Source organism: Salvelinus alpinus, chromosome 12 (assembly GCF_045679555.1).
Source record: "Salvelinus alpinus chromosome 12, SLU_Salpinus.1, whole genome shotgun sequence".
Lineage (NCBI taxonomy): Eukaryota > Metazoa > Chordata > Actinopteri > Salmoniformes > Salmonidae > Salvelinus > Salvelinus alpinus.
The window spans coordinates 31,603,733-31,621,141 of record NC_092097.1 but is presented as its reverse complement, the minus strand read 5'-3'; the positions used below and the strand labels follow the sequence as shown (position 1 = coordinate 31,621,141).

Genomic DNA, 17,409 nt, shown 5'->3' with positions numbered 1-17,409 from the left:
TAAAACCCTCAGCTACAATAGATGCAGCCTCAGGATATGTGGTTTCCAGTTTACATAGAGTTTAATAAAGTTCTTTCAGGGCCGTCGATGTGTCTGCTTGGGGGGGAATATACACGACTGTGATTATGATCGAAGAGAATTTTCTTGGTAGATAATGCGGTCGGCATTTGATTGTGAGGAATTCTAAGTCAGGTGAACAAAAGGACTTGAGTTCCTGTATGTTGTTATGATCACACCATGTCTCATTAATCATAAGGCATACACCCCCGCCCTTCTTCTTACCAGAGATGCTTGTTTATGTCGGCGCGATGCGTGAAGTAACCAGGTGGCTGTACCGACTCAGATAGCTTGTCTCGAGTGAGCCATGTTTCCGTGAAACAAAGAACGTTACAGTCTCTGATGTCTCTCTGGAATGCTACCCTTGCTCGGATTTCGCACTACCTTGTTGTCAAGAGACTGGACATTGGCGAGTAGTATACTCGGGAGCGGTGTGCGATGTGCCCGTCTACGGAGCCTGACCAGAAGACCGCTCCGTCTGCCCCTTCTACGGCGCCGTTGTTTTGGGTTGCCGGATGGGATCCGATCCATTGTCCTGGGTGGTAGGCCAAACAGAGAATCCGCTTCGGGAAAGTCGTATTCCTGGTCGTAATGATGGTGAGTTGACGTTGCTCTTATATCCAATAGTTCCTCCCGACTGTATGTAATAAAACCTACGATTTTCTGGGGTAACATTGTAAGAAATAACACATAACTAAATACTGCATAGTTTCCTAGGAACGCAAAGCGAGGTGGCCATCTCTGTCGGTGCCGGAAGTCAGAGGATATGCCGATAGTGAACAACCTTGCTTTACTTCTCTTGACAGTTTAATACTTTCTGAGTAGCCATTATTTGCTATTTTACACCTGGGTTTACTATACCACTGTATAAGCGATTATCCAAAATTAAAATAGTCAAGACATTTATATATACATTCTAGTCGTACTTTATTAAAAGCTTTTTAAAAATCAGCTATGAATAACCAGGCCCGGTTTCCACGATTTTTCATGGTTTGTTTCCAGTACTTGTCTTACATTATCTCCAATGTATCGTCAGTGTAAAAAACCTGTCTGATTAGGATGAATAATATCCGAAAAATACCATTTTTATTCAATGCGCTTTGCATTTTACTAGAATTTTTGCATCACAACACTGAAGTGTAAGGGGACTCCAGTTTCTTAGGTGGACTGGATCTTTATATTTTCCACCTAGGTCCTGTTTCAATAATAGTGAAATCAGACCTTCTTGCTGAGCATCTGATGATCAAACATTTTTATAAGAGTGTTTAAAACATGCTAATAACGGACCTCTGAGTATATCAAAAAAGGTCTGATATACCTCAACTGGTATGCCATCCAGCCCTGGAGTTTAAGGCTTTAATTGCATCAAGAAGTTCCTTCTTTGTAATTTGGCCTTCACATTATGTCACACCCTGATCTGTTTCACCTGTCCTTGTGCTTGTCTCTACCCCCTCCAGGTGTCACACATTTTCCACATTATCCCCTGGGTATTTATACCTGTGTTTTCTCTCTGTCTGTGCCAGTTCGTCTTATTTTGTCAAGTCAACCAGCGTGTTACTCCGTGCGCCTGCTTTGTCCTTTTCTCAGTTTTTTGCTAGTCCTCCCAGTTTTGACCCAAGCCTGCCTTGACTTTGAACCTGCCTGTCTGCCACTCTGTACCTCCTGGACTCTGACCTTGTTATGATCTTTTGCCTGTCCACAACCATTCTCTTGCCTGCCCCATGGATACTAATAAATATCAGGGACTCGAACCATCTGCCTCCCGTGTCTGCATCTGGGTCTTGTCCTGTGCCCTTATACATTAGTCTTTCTGTAAAACTGTTCATTTTACACTATTAAATAAAAAAAATAACGTACAATTAACTTCAATTAGTGGAAATGGAGGAGACTGAAATTAAAACATGCTTAAAGTATTTTTCTTCCTTTTTGAAAATATAGTTTGGTGAATCATGGATGACTCCGTCATTCGTAACAAGTTTGTGGAGAGTGTTTGTGGAGTGTGTGGTCTCACCCTGGGCAGAGGAGAGCGTAGCTGGGCAACGTGCAGGTCTGCTACCAGGGGAACAGTCAGACGGTTGGGCAGAACCAGGAAGGAGGAGATGGCGTCCATTATCATAGTGTCAGACATGATGCTGAGAAACACAGAGAAGGAGCACACTACTTCATATATACAGTAGATACGGAAGTACACATACAGTAAATACAGTAGTACAGCATTATACAGCCTGGTCAGGTGGCATATCACATCATAGCACAGTGTTGATGGTATCATGTGGTGTAGTGAAGTATAGTTTTGTGTTACAGTGTTATATGAAGTAAATTATCATCACATTACATAGTGACTCCAATTACAGAACACTAACAACAGACAGAGTCAACCTCACTCACTTCAGTCCAGGGATGTCCAGTAAGTTGGTCAATCCAGTCCAGTTGATGTCCAGTTTCTGCAGGACAGGGATGAAGGGATGAGGGAAAAACAGGAGCAAATGTTGGGGTTTAGGACATTCAATACAAAGAGAAAGGGAAGTACGTAAACAAATGGAGGCATGGACAAGTAACCGGGAGTGGACGATAGTGGTGTTGGGGGGAAAGGGGATAGGAAGGGAGAGATGGACAGACTTATGGTAGGTGTGGAGGAAAGAGAGGGACGGTCCCAGGTACCCACCGGCCTTCGGATGAAGAACATGGTGACCGCGCCCACGATGGGGACATCTCCAATCAGAGGCTCTAGAATCACCCTCATCATCCCATGCAGCTGAAAGAGGCAGGAATATGGATACATTAATATAAAATGAATGGCAATAATAAATGGTTTATAATGGGTTTATATGTACTTTATAGACTGTGAGTTATTTGTTTATATATAAAAAACAAAGATGGCATTTGTAAATAACTAAAACCCTGTTAATTACAGTCTTACGGGTACCTTAATGTAAAGTGGGAACAACATCCCTTCATGCCTCTCCCTTTCTTATTTTTTTTGTCAATTCATTCTTTCTCTCCCTATTTTCGATAATATCCCACAGCCGTATCATAGACTAGAGAAGATAAAACATACCTGTATTCCCTTGACTCCTGCTTTGCAGAAATACCTCTTCACCTCCACATTAATCTCAACGTTTCCAACATAGCTGCATGGTAAAAGAGAAGGATACTGTAACACATTGCAATCAATAATGGGTCCTTGTATAACGGATATGATCTTCAATACCCAGTAGGTCTCATTTTGAAGAGAGAGTGAATGGTGCTTTTGAGGCCTGGAGGAAAGTCAAACATGGAAGGGTTGAAGGTCACCTGATGTACACGTCCAGCAGGACTTGTCCCCTCTCATTCTCTGTGTGTGCTCTCACACCCACCACCTTCATGGCCTACAACACACACACAGCATAGTTACATACAGAACATAATATACACCAAACATAACCCTCGTCAAATTATAATTTTCAAATTATAAAAGGTCCTTGACCAATATGTCTGAAGTCTCATGTTCACTTCAGTGAGAGTGAAATAAAATATTGTGCAGTGTTTAAACAGTGTCACTGTGTATCCATATGATGAGACCTGTAAGCAGTGTGTTTAATGGTGAAATTATATCTTAGAAGTTACCTTGTCCCCAAAGTCCACCTTGGTGAAGGTGAGGGTCTGGAGGTGAGTGCTGGAGGAACGGATGGAGGGAGCGATGGTCTCCACCAGCAACTTTTCCAGATACTGACCCACAAACGGCCACACCTGCTGCAGAATCTGAGGTGGGGGACAGGGAGAGCAGGGATGATGGTCATAGTTTGTGTAATGCACACCAAGCAATTGCTTTTCAGCAATACTAAATCAGGTTATTACAACATTCTGAGGGAAACACAGATAGACTTGTTCTACCACCTGCTACTTAGGAGTTAACATTTTAAGAACAAGCACAACTATCTCAAAGGGATACTCGTACACAATCTGTGAATAAGAACAAGGGCAACATGCATGTTTCAGCCTGCAATGCAGACATCTGTCTTTTCCATGATGGCATAGGCATAGATACACATATTCAGGATTCTGGGCCACCCATAGCTGTAGATGTTTTTGTTCCGCCTCCACTGTTTATAATATGGTTCCTATAGAAACCCATTCAATTTCTGTAAGATTCTAAGGGGGGTTTCATGTTTGTCTAAAAGCAGCACAAGACTCCTTCCCTGGTGGACAGTGAGTATATACACTGAACATAAACATAAACGCAACATGTAAAGTGTTGGTTCCATGTTTCATGAGCTGAAATAAAAGATACCAGCAATTTTCCATATACTTAAAAAGCTTTTTTCTCTAAAATGTTGTGCACAAATTTGTTTACATTCCTGTTAGTAAGCATTTCTCCTTTGCCAAGATAATCCACCCACCTGACACATTTTGAAGACGTCTTGAGACAAGACACTGCATTATGTCTTGAGACATTTTATGTGTGTCTTCAAGACATGTCTCAAGACAGTAATGTAAAATAGTTCTACGTCTTGAGACATTTTATTTTGGAATGTTGAACATTTCAAACTAATTTGAAAATGTTGAACAAATTTCATGGCATTGAAAACAACTGGGAACTGAAAAAAACGAGATCCGGCTGGGAAAAATAGTTTAACAGTTATCCAACTCTGAATTCCAAGTCAGAAACTCTGGCATCTTTTTAGAGATGCGACTTTGACGCTGACGTCATGGTTTGACCTCTTCCCCCCCCCCCCCCCCATTTCCCAGTTGTCTTGAAAGCACCATGACCATCAGATGCAGGTACCATCAATCCAGTCAAATAAAAAAGCGAACTATTTGTATATTATTTTAATTTATGCCTAGCTGTGCCTCGCAAGTGCTACACCAACTGATCTATCTTTTTCCCAGCCGGATCTCGTTTTTTTCAGTTCCCAGATCTATCTTGTCCCGAAGACAACACGTGTCTTCGGGACAAGTCTCTGAATGTCGAATGTCCTTGAGTTGCCCAGCCAGAGCCCGCACTTGAACCCAATCTAACATCTCTGGAGAGACTTGAAAATAGCTGTGCAGCGACGCTCCCCATCCAACCTGATAGAGCTTGAGAGGACCTGCAGAGAAAAACGGGAGAAACTCCCCAAATACAGGTGTGCCAAGTTTGTAGCGTCATACCCAAGAAGACTCAAGGCTGTAATCGCTGCCAAAGGTATGAAGCCAGTTGAATGTACTGCCAAATTCTCTAAAGCGACGTTGGGGAAGGCTTATGGTAGAGAAATGAACATTTAATTCTCTGGCAATAGCTCTGGTGGACATTCCTGCAGTCAGCCTGGCAATTGCACGCTCCCTCAAAACCTGAAACATCTGTGGTATTGTGTTGTGTGACAAAACTTCACATTTTAGAGCGGCCTTTTATTGTCCCCAGCACAAGGTGCACCTGTGTAATGATCATGCTGTTTAATCAGCTTATTGATATGCCACAGCTGTCAAGTGTCTCAAGACGTCTTGAGACGTCTCAATTGATTCAGAGGGGTCGGGTTAAATGCGGAAGACACATTTCAGTTGAAGGCATTCAGTTATACAACTGACTAGGTATCCCCCTTTCCCTTTCCCTTTCCAATTGCATGCCACAAGACATCTCAACACAAAGGTGATGGCGGCGTATGTAAATCTAAAGAATGAGTCATCAACAACACTAACAGCAAGGGTTTCTGGCGCCTAAAGGCAGTAGAGTCTGCTGATGTCCCTATAGCAAACCCGACTCAAATCTCTGCTTTGTCCAAAAGATAGCGGCGCTCGGACCTCGTGTTCCCAATGTAGCGAACACAATAATTTCAGTCTTTGCTGAGGAGGTCTATTCTTAGCAACACAGCCTGGTTTTGCAGGGCTGGAAGAGAGTACAAATATTGCCATTTGATTGGATTTTAGAGGTTTGGCTGGCCCCTCCCCCTTCCTGTGAGTCAACCAGCACTAATATGGAAAGGTTGACAGAGTAGCCTGGCTCTGGGCCTGCTGCCTGCTGCAGGAGAGGATAGATTGCTGCGGCTGCCTAGACACAGTGGCGAGGCTACTGGAGTGGGTGTCCATGTTGTAACATGGTAGTGTAACAGCAGCAGAGCTAGTCTCTCAGACAGCTACCATGCCCCACCAACCGTCTAACAACACAGCACCTGGCTCACAGAGACAGAGATAGGCATGTGTGTTTACTGTGTGTTTAATGGGAGAAGTATACATAGGGTTTCTCTTTATCCTCTCTAAAGGGCAGCCATCTGTGAGCAGAGAGGAAGCCAGACGGAAAGTACAGTAGGGGGTGATATAGTAGTACCTTATTGAGCCACTCCACCTTCTCCACATCTGGGAAGTTGACCTGTAAGGAATTAGAATATAAATCATTCACATATAGAACAGATTTAGGAATTCAGCAGTCGTCTAGTCATTTGCATATGCACTATAAAGTGTAATCTGATCTGACTAGCTTTTCCCAGTGTGTTTGTCTGATGTGTGTTGTAAATTGTGCTACAGCGAAAAAGGAACTGTCAACATCCAAAGGGCAGGAAGTGGGGGTGAGAAAGAAGTACACCACCATCTCAATGGCTTATTTTGTCACTAAACAAAACTATCTTATAGTGTAAACAATTCAAACACCATTCTTCACCCATAGCAGACTACTCTCTGCCAAAGGTTATGTTGTGACCAGTAGTTGGGATAACTCGTTTCTTCCCCTTATCTGTTATTTGGAAATAGAGGCATTCTCTCTGACTCACTCGCTCCTTAGTCCCAAGAGAAGATATATCGAGAATGGCCTAATATAGAAGCAGCTGAGGAGGCTGCGGAATCATACATAGGGAGAGAGAGTGAGAGAGAAAAAGAGAGAGCGCATCAAAAGACCACAGCTCAATCAATGCATCTTAAATGGCCTTTAAAATCTATACCTAGGCATCAATATGGTCTGCAAGCTTCAGAACATTACTTTACTGGGACCTTTCGGGAAGAAAGATGAATTATCCACTCAGCTCAGCTGCATGGGGGATGATGGCCTAGACTACTGTAGCTTGGATACAGTATACCAGCCCCACAAATATTAGGAGCCGTTTGAGACAGAGATTTTGTCATGTAGATGTAGTAACTGTATAATAATAGTGTTCTACCCATGTTCCAAATTATTTTATTTCCTATTAGCGCAGTTATCATTAATATATTTTATATAATTTACATCCGTCTTTCGGGTGGGACGTTAAACGGGTGTCTTGACTCTCTGTGATCACTAAAGATCCCATGGCACTTATCGTAAGAGCAGGGGTGTTAACCCCGGTGTCCTGGCTAAATGACCAAACCGTCCCTCAAACCATCACCGTCACCTAATCCTCCCCAGTTTACAATTGGCTCATTCATCCCCCTCCTCTCCCCTGTAACTATTCCCCAGGTCGTTGCTGTAAATGAGAATGTGTTCTTAGTCAACTTACCTGGTAAAATAAAGGTAAAATAAAAATAAATATCAAACTATGGTTTAGAAGAAATTTTAGAGGATCTCTTTGGTCCAGCGATAGGCTATTTTCTGTAACCATGCATGTGTATAGCCTATTGTGGCATTGTGTGTAAAGATTGTGGAAGACTGGCTGGTTAGGACCATACTAGCCTAACGGGATAGAATCGAGGACGTCGTTTTGTGGCATCTGATAGGGGGCTTTAAATCCAGAAACACTTGGTGAACCAAGTAAACGTATTGAAGTGAGTGACAGACCGTTATCACACATTTTTCTTACCCAAGCAGGGAGATCCTTTTTACTTTTGAAAAATTTCATGGATGTATATTGTTGCTCGTTGTCATAGTGGTGAATGGCGGACCGCAGACGAGCTTCTTTTGCCTCGCGCGAGTGCCTCCATCCTGTGTAGACCATAAGCCCGAAAACCAAAAAACTGGCGCTAACCCGGTAGTATCCTGCAAGGTACACGGGCAGCAAGGCACCTAGGCACTTGCCAAATGTCCAAAGAACCGATACAGCGTCAAACCCCGGTGGCTTCATTTCTCCGCTATTCGGTGCATTATTATCGGAATGGACCGACCCAGATGCTTTCTTGGTGGATTCTCCCTGTCCCGAGTCCGGATTTTGCATCGTGGTGTTTTTTATATCCAGGTTCTCACAGAAAAAGTAGTCTAGCTAGTACAAGTTCTTCAATACTTCCTTCCCAACAGAGACTATCTATTGTACAACTCTGTATGTACAACTGTTCTAGAATCTAGCCAATGCCGTTAGCAGAACCGAAACACGCCCAGCCCATGAAGAGAAAAGCCGCAGTCGAATTATGTGTACTCATTCTTGAATGCGCGTGTCTGCCTGCCATCTTTGCAACCTGGTCTCAAAGCATGTCGTATTATTCTGTACGTAAATGGCTCACACTCCATTTACAATGCTATATTTCATTTCGTATGGTATGTATTAATGTGTGGATGTCTATCAATCATTTCGAATGATATGTTACGAATTTAATTCATATGATATTGTAATGAAACAGCAGGGAGCAGGTCTCGAACCCTCGACCCCCTAGCCCGAGGTCCGGCGCGCTATCGACTGTGCCGCAAAAGCATGCTCGTGCGGTAGAGTCGATTTCGCGCTTATAAACACAGGGTCGTTACACTACTCCCTCCTTTCAAAGAGTGCGTCCTCGCGCTAGCTTGCGACTCTACGTTTTACAGGAACGCGGTCACCGGCCAAGCACACGTCGTTTTTTTTTTTCGTTAAAAAAAAAACCCATAAAAAAAAAATGTTTTTAATGTATTTTATTCATAATACAAAAATCAACTTACATTGCTACATCAAACATGTCTAGCAAACCAAACACAGGTATTAACAATGCTCAAACATACAAAAAATATAAAAATAAAATACAAAAAATAAACAATTTAAGTGCAATTATATTCACTCTGAAAATATCTTATTATAATGATTCATGAAGGTGTTATTCTTGTTGTTATTCACTAGGGTTAGTGTTTTAATAAGATAATTAAATTCAATCAGAAAAATTGGTAATTTTGGTATAGAATTTTTGAATTTTTGTTTGTGTATAAAGTATTTGGCAACAAGAATAAAAAAATTAACAATCATTTCAGTGGTTTTGTTATCATTGCAATAGTAACATATTATATCTTTTATGTTAAAATTATAGGCAGTGTTCATAATGGTAAATAAGTACTTTGCAAGGTTTTCCCAAAATTCTGACACAAATTTACATTCAAAGAACAAGTGAGACAGATTCTCACCTTCTTTTTCACAGAAAACGCAGATATCATCAATAGCCACAAATTTGGAAATCATAGAGTTACATGGATATATCTTATGTAAAATTTTGAAGTGCACTTCCTTAACTTTGTTTGGTATACAGTATTTGTAAGGCCTTAACCATGCATTTTTCCAGACAATGTCAGGAATAAGCATGTTCCAGAAAAACTTTCCTCTCGGTGTAAGTTGGTTTTGTGAATGAAGAATTTGTCTTATATATTTATTACAACAAGATTTCTCAAGTAAGCCCACGCCTTCCAATCTGAGTTCTGGATAAACTTTGTTATCATTCCCAAAATTAAGATAACTTTTCATAAGTGTAGTTAGACCACTGGGAACGGCTTTGATCACAGAAATAAACTCTCTGAAAGGTATTGGAAACTCTTTCATTGTTATAAATTGTTCATATGTGAGAATAGTACCCTTGTTGTCGAAAATATCCAGAACAAAGTCAATATTCCTCTCATGCCAGCTGGGGTAGAACAATGACTTATTCCTTACAGTAATGTCTGAATTATTCCACAAAAGAGCTTCATGAGGGGAAAAATTGTGCAGGAAACATATTTTCCAGGCCATTAAAGCTTGTTGGTGAAACCTAGCCAATTTAGCAGGTAATCTTTCAGGAATATAATTACATTTCAGTAAAAATCGAAGACCTCCCAATTTATTAAACACATTATTTGGAATGAAATACCATATTGAATCAGTATCGAGCAAACATTTTTTCAGCCAGTTTATCTTGAAAGTGTTATTTATGTCAACAAAATCCAACACTTCTAGACCGCCTTCAGCTCTTTTGTTAGAAAGGACAGATTTTTTTAGTTTGTGAGACTTATTTTTCCAGATGAAGTCAACAAAGGTCTTATTGATCTCTTTACAAGTAGCTGGATTTACACATAACGATAATGAGGGGTACACAAAACGAGACAGTCCCTCTGCCTTGGACAGAAGTACTCTCCCAAGTATAGAAAGATCTCTTTGTAGCCAATTATTAAATATATTTTTAGTTCTCTTAATTTTAGGAGAGAAATTCAAATGTTGTCTGACTAAGTGGTTTTTTGACAGATGTATTCCTAAATATTTAACACAGTCCTTTACAGGAATATTTTCAATTTCTTTATCATCAGAGTCAAATAAACATAAGATTTCACATTTAGAAACATTCAGCATTAATCCTGATGCAATAGAAAATGCCGTTATAGCATTAAGGGCATGTGCGACCTGGTCTTTGTCTCTTAAGAAAAGAGTAGTATCATCAGCCAGTTGGGAAATTTTGATTTCTTTGTTAAAAATGGTTAAACCATACAAATTTGCATCATTCAGAATATCTAGAGATAGAAGTTCCACAACCAAAATGAATAAAAATGGCGAAATTGGGCATCCCTGTCGTACACTTCTGTTGATACTAAATCTTTTGGAAGTATTAAGGTTTAGTAGCACAGAACTATTTATATCTTTGTAAAATGCGAATTACTTTAATAAAATGTTCACCAAATCCCAAAAGTTTATGAGACCTAAAGAGAAATTCATGTTCAATTGTGTCAAAGGCTTTACAGAAGTCCAGAAATAGGACAACCGCATCTGAGTCAATTGCATCTGAATAATCTATAAGGTCCAAGACTAAACGAATGTTAGAGCTTATGTGACGGCCCTTCATAAATCCTGTTTGAGTCTCATTTATAATGGTATCTATTCCTTTCTTTAATCTTTTGGCATAAACCAGAGCAATCAATTTGTAATCAACATTTAATAAAGTAATTGGTCTCCAATTGTCAATGAGAGAAGGGTCTTTATCAGGCTTCGGAATCAATGAAATAAGGCCCTGTTTCATAGTGGAGACCATTTCCCCATTTTTAATGCAATCTTGAAACATATTGAAAATCGGGTCTTCTAGTAACTCCCAAAACTGTCTACAGAATTCAACTGACAGGCCATCAGGGCCAGGAAGCACACGCACTGTCGTGGATGCAAGGTCCGATCACTTCTGACACCAATGTAATGAAACAGCAGGGAGCAGGTCTCGACCCCCTAGCCCAAGGTCCGGCGCGCTATCGACTGTGCCGCAAAAGCATGCTCGTGCGGCAGAGTCGATTTCCGCGCTTATAAACACAGGGTCGTTACACTATGTTACAAATTGCTTAACAATTCGTGCAATATGTTACGAATTCACTAAATGTGTTGTTGCTAACGTTAGCTAGGTGGCTAGCGCTAATGTTAGCTAGGCTAAGGGTAAGGTTAGGAGATAGGTTAAAGAGTTAAGGTTAGGTTTAGTGCAGGGGTGTCAAACTCATTCCATGGAGGGCCTAGTAGTGCCTGCTGTTTTTTTGGTTTCTGCTTTCAATAAATACCTACGGTGTGGGGAGTTCTTTACTAATTAGTGACCTTAATTCCACAATCAAGTACAAGAGGCAAAACCCACAGACACTCGGCCCTCCGTGGAATGAGTTTGACACGTGGGTTAATGTGGAGATAGTAGTTGGCAAACAATTCGTTCTGTGTTCTTGGGGACATTCAAAAATGTTTCTCTGACATGCACTGTCAACTGTGGGACCTTATATAGACAGGTGCATGCCTTTCCAAATCATGTCCAATCAATAGAATCTACCACAGGTTGTAAAACATCTCAAGGATGATCAATGGAAACAGGATGCACCGGAGCTCAATTTCAAGTCTCAGCAAAAGGTCAGCATACTTATGTACTTATTTGGTTTTATTTGTAATAAATTTGCAAACATTTCTAAAAACCTGTTTATGCTTTGTCATTATGGGGTATTGTGTGTAGATTGAGGAAAACATTTTATTTTATACATTTTAGAATAGGGTTGTGACGTAACAAAATATGGAAAAAGTAAAAGGGTCTGAATAGATTCCGAATGCACTGTATACCTATATGTTTTTACTCAGACACCAGCGACCTCTTTGGGTTGTGAACCACCAGTTTAGAGTCGCTGATCTAAAGAGTTGTGCAACTAATTAAGTGAACTGTCGCAGTGTGCTGAGAAAAGCATTATTAGGAATTGTTTTAATCTGTACAAATGTCTATTTAAAAAAAATCCACCCCCAGTCATGTTTTGGTTTGGGAGACTGACAAGTACAACTGCGGGGGGGAAATTAACTCAAGGATCCCCCCAAAAACATAGGCCTAGGCCTATTTATTATATTTCTGAGATGCACCCTCCTTTGAAATGGCAAAATGACCCACATCCAATTGGCAATACAGGACAGAAAATAAGTTCACACACCAAAGTCCATGCGCTTGTTTATTTTATTTCCAATCTCCGCTAAAGCCTGTGAGAGCAATATAGGCTGTCAATGACAAAGTATCCGGTACTGATGCAGAATCAAGAGCTCTTAAATTGTTTACAATAGCCACGTGAATTTTCAAACCTGAAGATGGATTGTCAACACCAGTCTATCTTGTGTTTGGTTTACAAAGGGTGTTACCAAAGATGGTTAAGTACGGTGTTGTTTCTAACCAAGATAGTTAATGCCATAAGTGTAGTGGTGCATTTTCTTTGTTTACAAAATACTTTTCCCCCAAGTGATATATACACTGAGTGTACAAAACATTAAGAATGCCTGCTCTTTCCACGACAGACTGCCCAGGTGAAAGCTATGATCCCTTATTGATGTCACTTATTAAATCAGTGTAGATGAAGGGGAGGATAAAGGATTTTTAATCCTTGATACATTGATTGTGTATGTGTGCCATTCAGAGGGTGAATGGGAAAGAAAATATTTAAGTGCCTTTCAGTAGGTGCCAGGCACATCGCTTTGTGTCAAGAACTGCAACACTGGGTCTACCACCCAAAGCCAACTTGACACAACTGTGGCAAGCATTGGAGTCAACATGGGCCAACATCCCTGTGGAACGCTTGACACAATGTAGTCCATGCCACGATGAATTGAGGCTGTTCTGAGAGCAAAACAGGGGGGGTGTATATATTTTATTTTACAGTATGTTACTATTTTAAGTATCTACCCGAGGCCATCGGTTCACACATTCATCTGACTGCATAAAATGTTGACAAGTACATTAGGAAATTATCCATAACATGTTAATTAAAGGTGTTTCTTTTCCAAGCTTACCTTCATGATTGACTTACGTTTGTTTGTGTGTAGGCTCTCAGCTGAGTTTAGGCTTGAGCATTAAATCTAGGGTAAAGATACCAATGCATCAAGCACTGAAAAATGTATCTGATGGTGTGTCAATCAGTCAATAACCTTATCCTCACACAATAACATTACTCTGGATAACTTGATTCATTAGCAATAAAACAACAGATCCATTTTCTTGTGGTTGTTATTCTCATTAAAGGTGTGCAATGCAAAATTTCAACATTACACATTAAAAATCCACAAACAAAAATAACAGAAGCTAACTGAAATGTCACAATCCCCTGGTAATCAAGACATCAGTCAAATGTGTGAAAGAACTATGAATATCGCCAGACTGACATATTTTCATATTTTTGCTGCCTGTGTTAGAAGAAGTCCCTTTGGCACACCAAACTTTAACAAGGTCGGAGGTCACCTCAGAGGGCCACCTGACTTTGTAACGCTGCCACAGAGCAGGGTGTGTGTGGCGGAGTCATCCTATCAAAGTTAGCTTTTTCTTTGCCTATGGCGTGTGGGCATTAGGGTTCCCCCACAACTTTGCCCCTCGAGTCAGTCAGCTACTGTGGGCCAATTAAAACTTGAGAGATGCATTCTGCATACCATCCCCATCTCTAGTTCCATGGGAGAGTTCTACAGAGTTTGCCAGAGAGTGCATCAGTGAGGTATGGTGGTGATCCTCATGCTCTGGCTGGCAATAGGGTAGGACACCATTGGGGTGGTGGCGTGGCTTATAGTGATGCAAGGTAGAGGCTGCGCCATGGATACAGCCACCGGTGCCACAGAAACAGTCACAGGTGCCATGGAAACGGGAGGCACCATGCCCTGGGCGATGGTCTGAGCCAGGGCGGCTGAGAGCGGGGTGATCTCGGGGTTGAGGTGGGGCGGGGGAGCACTGGGTGGGGCGGTGTTGGATGGGGGTACTGTAGGGGCACCAGTGGGGGCCACTAGGTCCTGCTGGGTGAGGGTGACGGTACGAGGCTGCAGCCCGGCGCTGCTCAGGGTGGTATGGGTCTGGGCGATGCTGTGGTTGTAGGAGCTGACTGCACCCACAGGGGGAGCCAAGGTCTGCTCAGAGGGGGCTGGGGTGGAGGACAGGGTCATCACCGACACCTTGGTCTGGCTCCGGAACTGGGCATTCTGCTCCAGCAGCACCTCGTTAGTGGCCATGAGGTTTGACACCTGAAAAAGAGATTAAGGTGTTTGAGGAGTGATCTTAAAAAGGTTAATAGATTCATTGTATTGTTATGTGTGGTTGTTGATTATGTGTGGAGGGTTGTTGATCATCTCCTGTCTCCTACACTGACCTGTTTCTTCAGTTCCTCCACTCTCCTCCTCAGCAGGGCGTTCTCCTCCTCCAGAAATCTGTACTCTAGGGGCCGAGGCGGGAGGGCCGCCTGCATCCCCAGCTCATAGTGACCCCCTCCGTTCCCGTCCAGCCGGAGCCCCTCCAGCCTGCGTCTCTTCAGCTGCAGCATTGTGTGGTCCAAAGGGGACTCCAGGGGCCCTGTCTCATACAGACCACTCTCAAACAGGGAGTCGTACACCGAGCAAGGTCCCCTGTCAAAACGACGCTGTCCTGAGGCCATGGAGAGGCAACCCCCCATCCCACCTACCCCTACTCCCCCCACCCCTGAGATACCTGGATCTCTGCAGCCTCCCAGGCTGGGACAGCCCATCCCCATCATGTTACCCCCACCTCCACCCCCAACCAGTCCGGCCATGCCCCCACAAGCACCCACCCCAACCCCTCCTACCCCCCCGCCTGTGTTCACCATCCCACTGGCCCCCGGGCCCATCACGACCCCGGCACCCACCCTGGCTTGCTCATACTCACAGTCCTTCTTGACGTGGCGGAACTTGCACTTGTTGCCCCGCTGGCACTCTCCCTTTAGGAAGTCCCTGCAGATGGGGACCTCCCCTCGGCTGTGTGGGAGGTCCATGGGGGACAGGCCCAGTCCTGCAGCTACTTTTCCCCTCAGCCTGAGGGGCAGCTCCCCTGACTTCTTATAGTAGTCCTCATCCTCCTTGGAGCCGTGGACGAAGCGGCAGTTGGAGCGGACACACTCCTTGTTCTGGTAGTCGTGGCAGAATACAAACTCATTCTTCTGCACCCCGAGGTCCGGCACCTCATTGAAGTCTGGGTGTTTGAAGCGGCAGCGTTTGCCCCTCTTACACACGTTCCTCAGAAAGTCCCTGCAGACCCCATCCGGGGCCGGTCCTGAACCCGGGCCCCCAGCTCCACCTCCCCCACAGTTGTTCCCATTTCCCAGGGCCCCTACTCCACCCATGCCCCCAGAACCAGAGCCACTGCCTCCACCTCCCGCTGATCCCCCTCTGCCCTCTCCTGTGCCCCCTCCTAAACCAGACCCCGGCACCCCTTCCTCGCCCACACTAGTACCCACCCCACCGCTGCTGCAACCGCCTGAGAGGTAGGCGCTGTCCCGGTCAGGCATGGCGCTCAGCCCAGCACAAGGGGAACACAGCACTCATGTGTGTGGGCGAGTGACTTATTCCGACAGCCTTTTCTGTTCCCTGATAATGAGTGTAAGTCCAACGCTCTAAAGACCAATGCAATCCTCTACCCAGGCATCTGAAATATACATGTCAAGTTGGTTGTGTTATCAAGTTAAATACATTCTTACTGACAGTTATCAAGCTAGTTAGCTAAATCAATGTATACATAGGCAATGGCATCAGCCAGAACAAATGCTTGTTCTGAAATCATTGATTGGTCAAATACAGAAGTGAGTAGAAAGTTTAATTATACAGACCAAAGGCCGGGACAGGTCCATTAAACATGTCTTGTCTATAGCTAGCAGTTTCTGGCTGTTTGGGAGGTAGTAGCCTAGCTAGCCGTTAGCTAAACAACATGTTAGCTATTTAGCGACATAACGTTAGCTAGCCGAAGGAGAGCTAGTTATGGCTTTTCAGCTAACGTTAGCTAGCTAGATAGCCACAATAATATAACAACCCACCGTGGTTATCTAGTTACAAGCTGCAAAGTCACATCATGGTACAATTGTGCAAGCAAACTACAGGGATTCCACTAGTATGTTGAAGGTGTCTGATCATAGAGCTAGCTAACGTTAGTTTGCTAACAAGCTAGCTAGCTAACGTTACCTATGATTAGCCATCAAGAACTTACCAAAATGCTGCCTCGAGGAGAAGTATTTTACGCAAAAAAGAAACTGTGTATTATCTACTTTCCATGTCAGCTGGTGGGATTTCTATGTTACGAATGTGAGACGGCTAACGTATAATTTGTGACTTAATTCCTCTGGGTTTTCTCAACACATTCTCTTTGCTGACTATTGTCCTTGCTGTGTTGTTGAACACTCGGGGTCGATCATCCAAAGACTCAAAGCACAACCCCCAGAGAAGGGGGGTTAGAACAATTTCTACCTCTATTGATCCAAAATGTTCTCACACACCGTCTGGCAGATTTTCGTGCCATTTACTGGATGTATTGGAGGACAACAAAACAACAAATAGAACAATGAGATTATGGTTGTAAAAATCTTTGACAAAACCAACACTAGAGGTACTGCGTCTGCGCTGATGAAGACAACAGAGCGCCCTCTGGTGGGGGATTCAGACACGACGGGGTTTGCAGGATGACAGGACAGGTGACCCTGTACCTGCCTGGATAAATTGTGGGCGGGGATATTTACAGTGCAGCTGCAAAACATGAACAAGATGCTGGCGGTGGTTCTTTATAGCCTACAAGACCTAATTGATAGCTGCACTAACCTTTTTAGTAGGTACCAGCTGAACTTCGGTGTGTATGTAGTTTGTCACAAATAATCTTCTAAATATTCCGAGGAGGGAGGCGACTTTGAACACGACCGTGGCTGCTGCTTATTTACTAGACCTGGCATGCTATTAGCTTACTAGCTACTAATACAAACATTAGCAAGCCATGTAGCTAGTGCTAGCAGAGAATCCACATTTTGATGATTAGCCAAGTTTGACACCAACATTTGTGTGTGTGTGTGTGTGT

At 43.0% G+C, this 17,409-nt stretch overlaps 2 protein-coding genes across 6 annotated transcripts in view; both read right to left on the bottom strand.

The window, feature by feature from the left end:
- The window catches only part of LOC139535870 (uncharacterized), an 88,418-nt gene extending 80,077 nt beyond the window's left edge, over positions 1–8,341 (bottom strand). For all 4 annotated transcript variants that reach the window (XM_071335741.1, XM_071335742.1, XM_071335744.1 and 1 more), the window contains exons 1-8: positions 7,776–8,341; positions 6,338–6,379; positions 3,664–3,798; positions 3,352–3,425; positions 3,116–3,188; positions 2,723–2,812; positions 2,446–2,501; positions 2,069–2,189 (exon numbers count right to left, since the gene is read on the bottom strand). In XM_071335741.1, the coding sequence (XP_071191842.1) occupies positions 2,069–2,189; positions 2,446–2,501; positions 2,723–2,812; positions 3,116–3,188; positions 3,352–3,425; positions 3,664–3,798; positions 6,338–6,379; positions 7,776–8,126 (942 nt within the window). In that variant the 5' untranslated portion in view covers positions 8,127–8,341. The remainder of the gene's footprint in view (positions 1–2,068; positions 2,190–2,445; positions 2,502–2,722; positions 2,813–3,115; positions 3,189–3,351; positions 3,426–3,663; positions 3,799–6,337; positions 6,380–7,775) is intronic.
- Positions 8,342–12,537: 4,196 nt separating this feature from the next.
- Positions 12,538–16,991, bottom strand: LOC139535872 (zinc finger CCCH domain-containing protein 10-like). 2 transcript variants are annotated; one of them, XM_071335746.1, is made up of 4 exons: positions 16,555–16,989; positions 15,244–15,999; positions 14,714–14,913; positions 12,538–14,588 (listed from the first exon to the last, which is right to left on the bottom strand). In XM_071335746.1, exons 2-4 carry the CDS (start codon positions 15,860–15,862, stop codon positions 14,064–14,066), a joined length of 1,344 nt encoding a protein of 447 aa, XP_071191847.1. In that variant the 5' UTR covers positions 15,863–15,999; positions 16,555–16,989; the 3' UTR covers positions 12,538–14,063. The 2 variants fall into 2 exon arrangements, with proteins under 2 accessions (XP_071191847.1, XP_071191846.1); XM_071335745.1 differs by having other exon boundaries at positions 14,714–15,999; positions 16,555–16,991.
- Between the last annotated feature and the right edge of the window lie 418 nt (positions 16,992–17,409).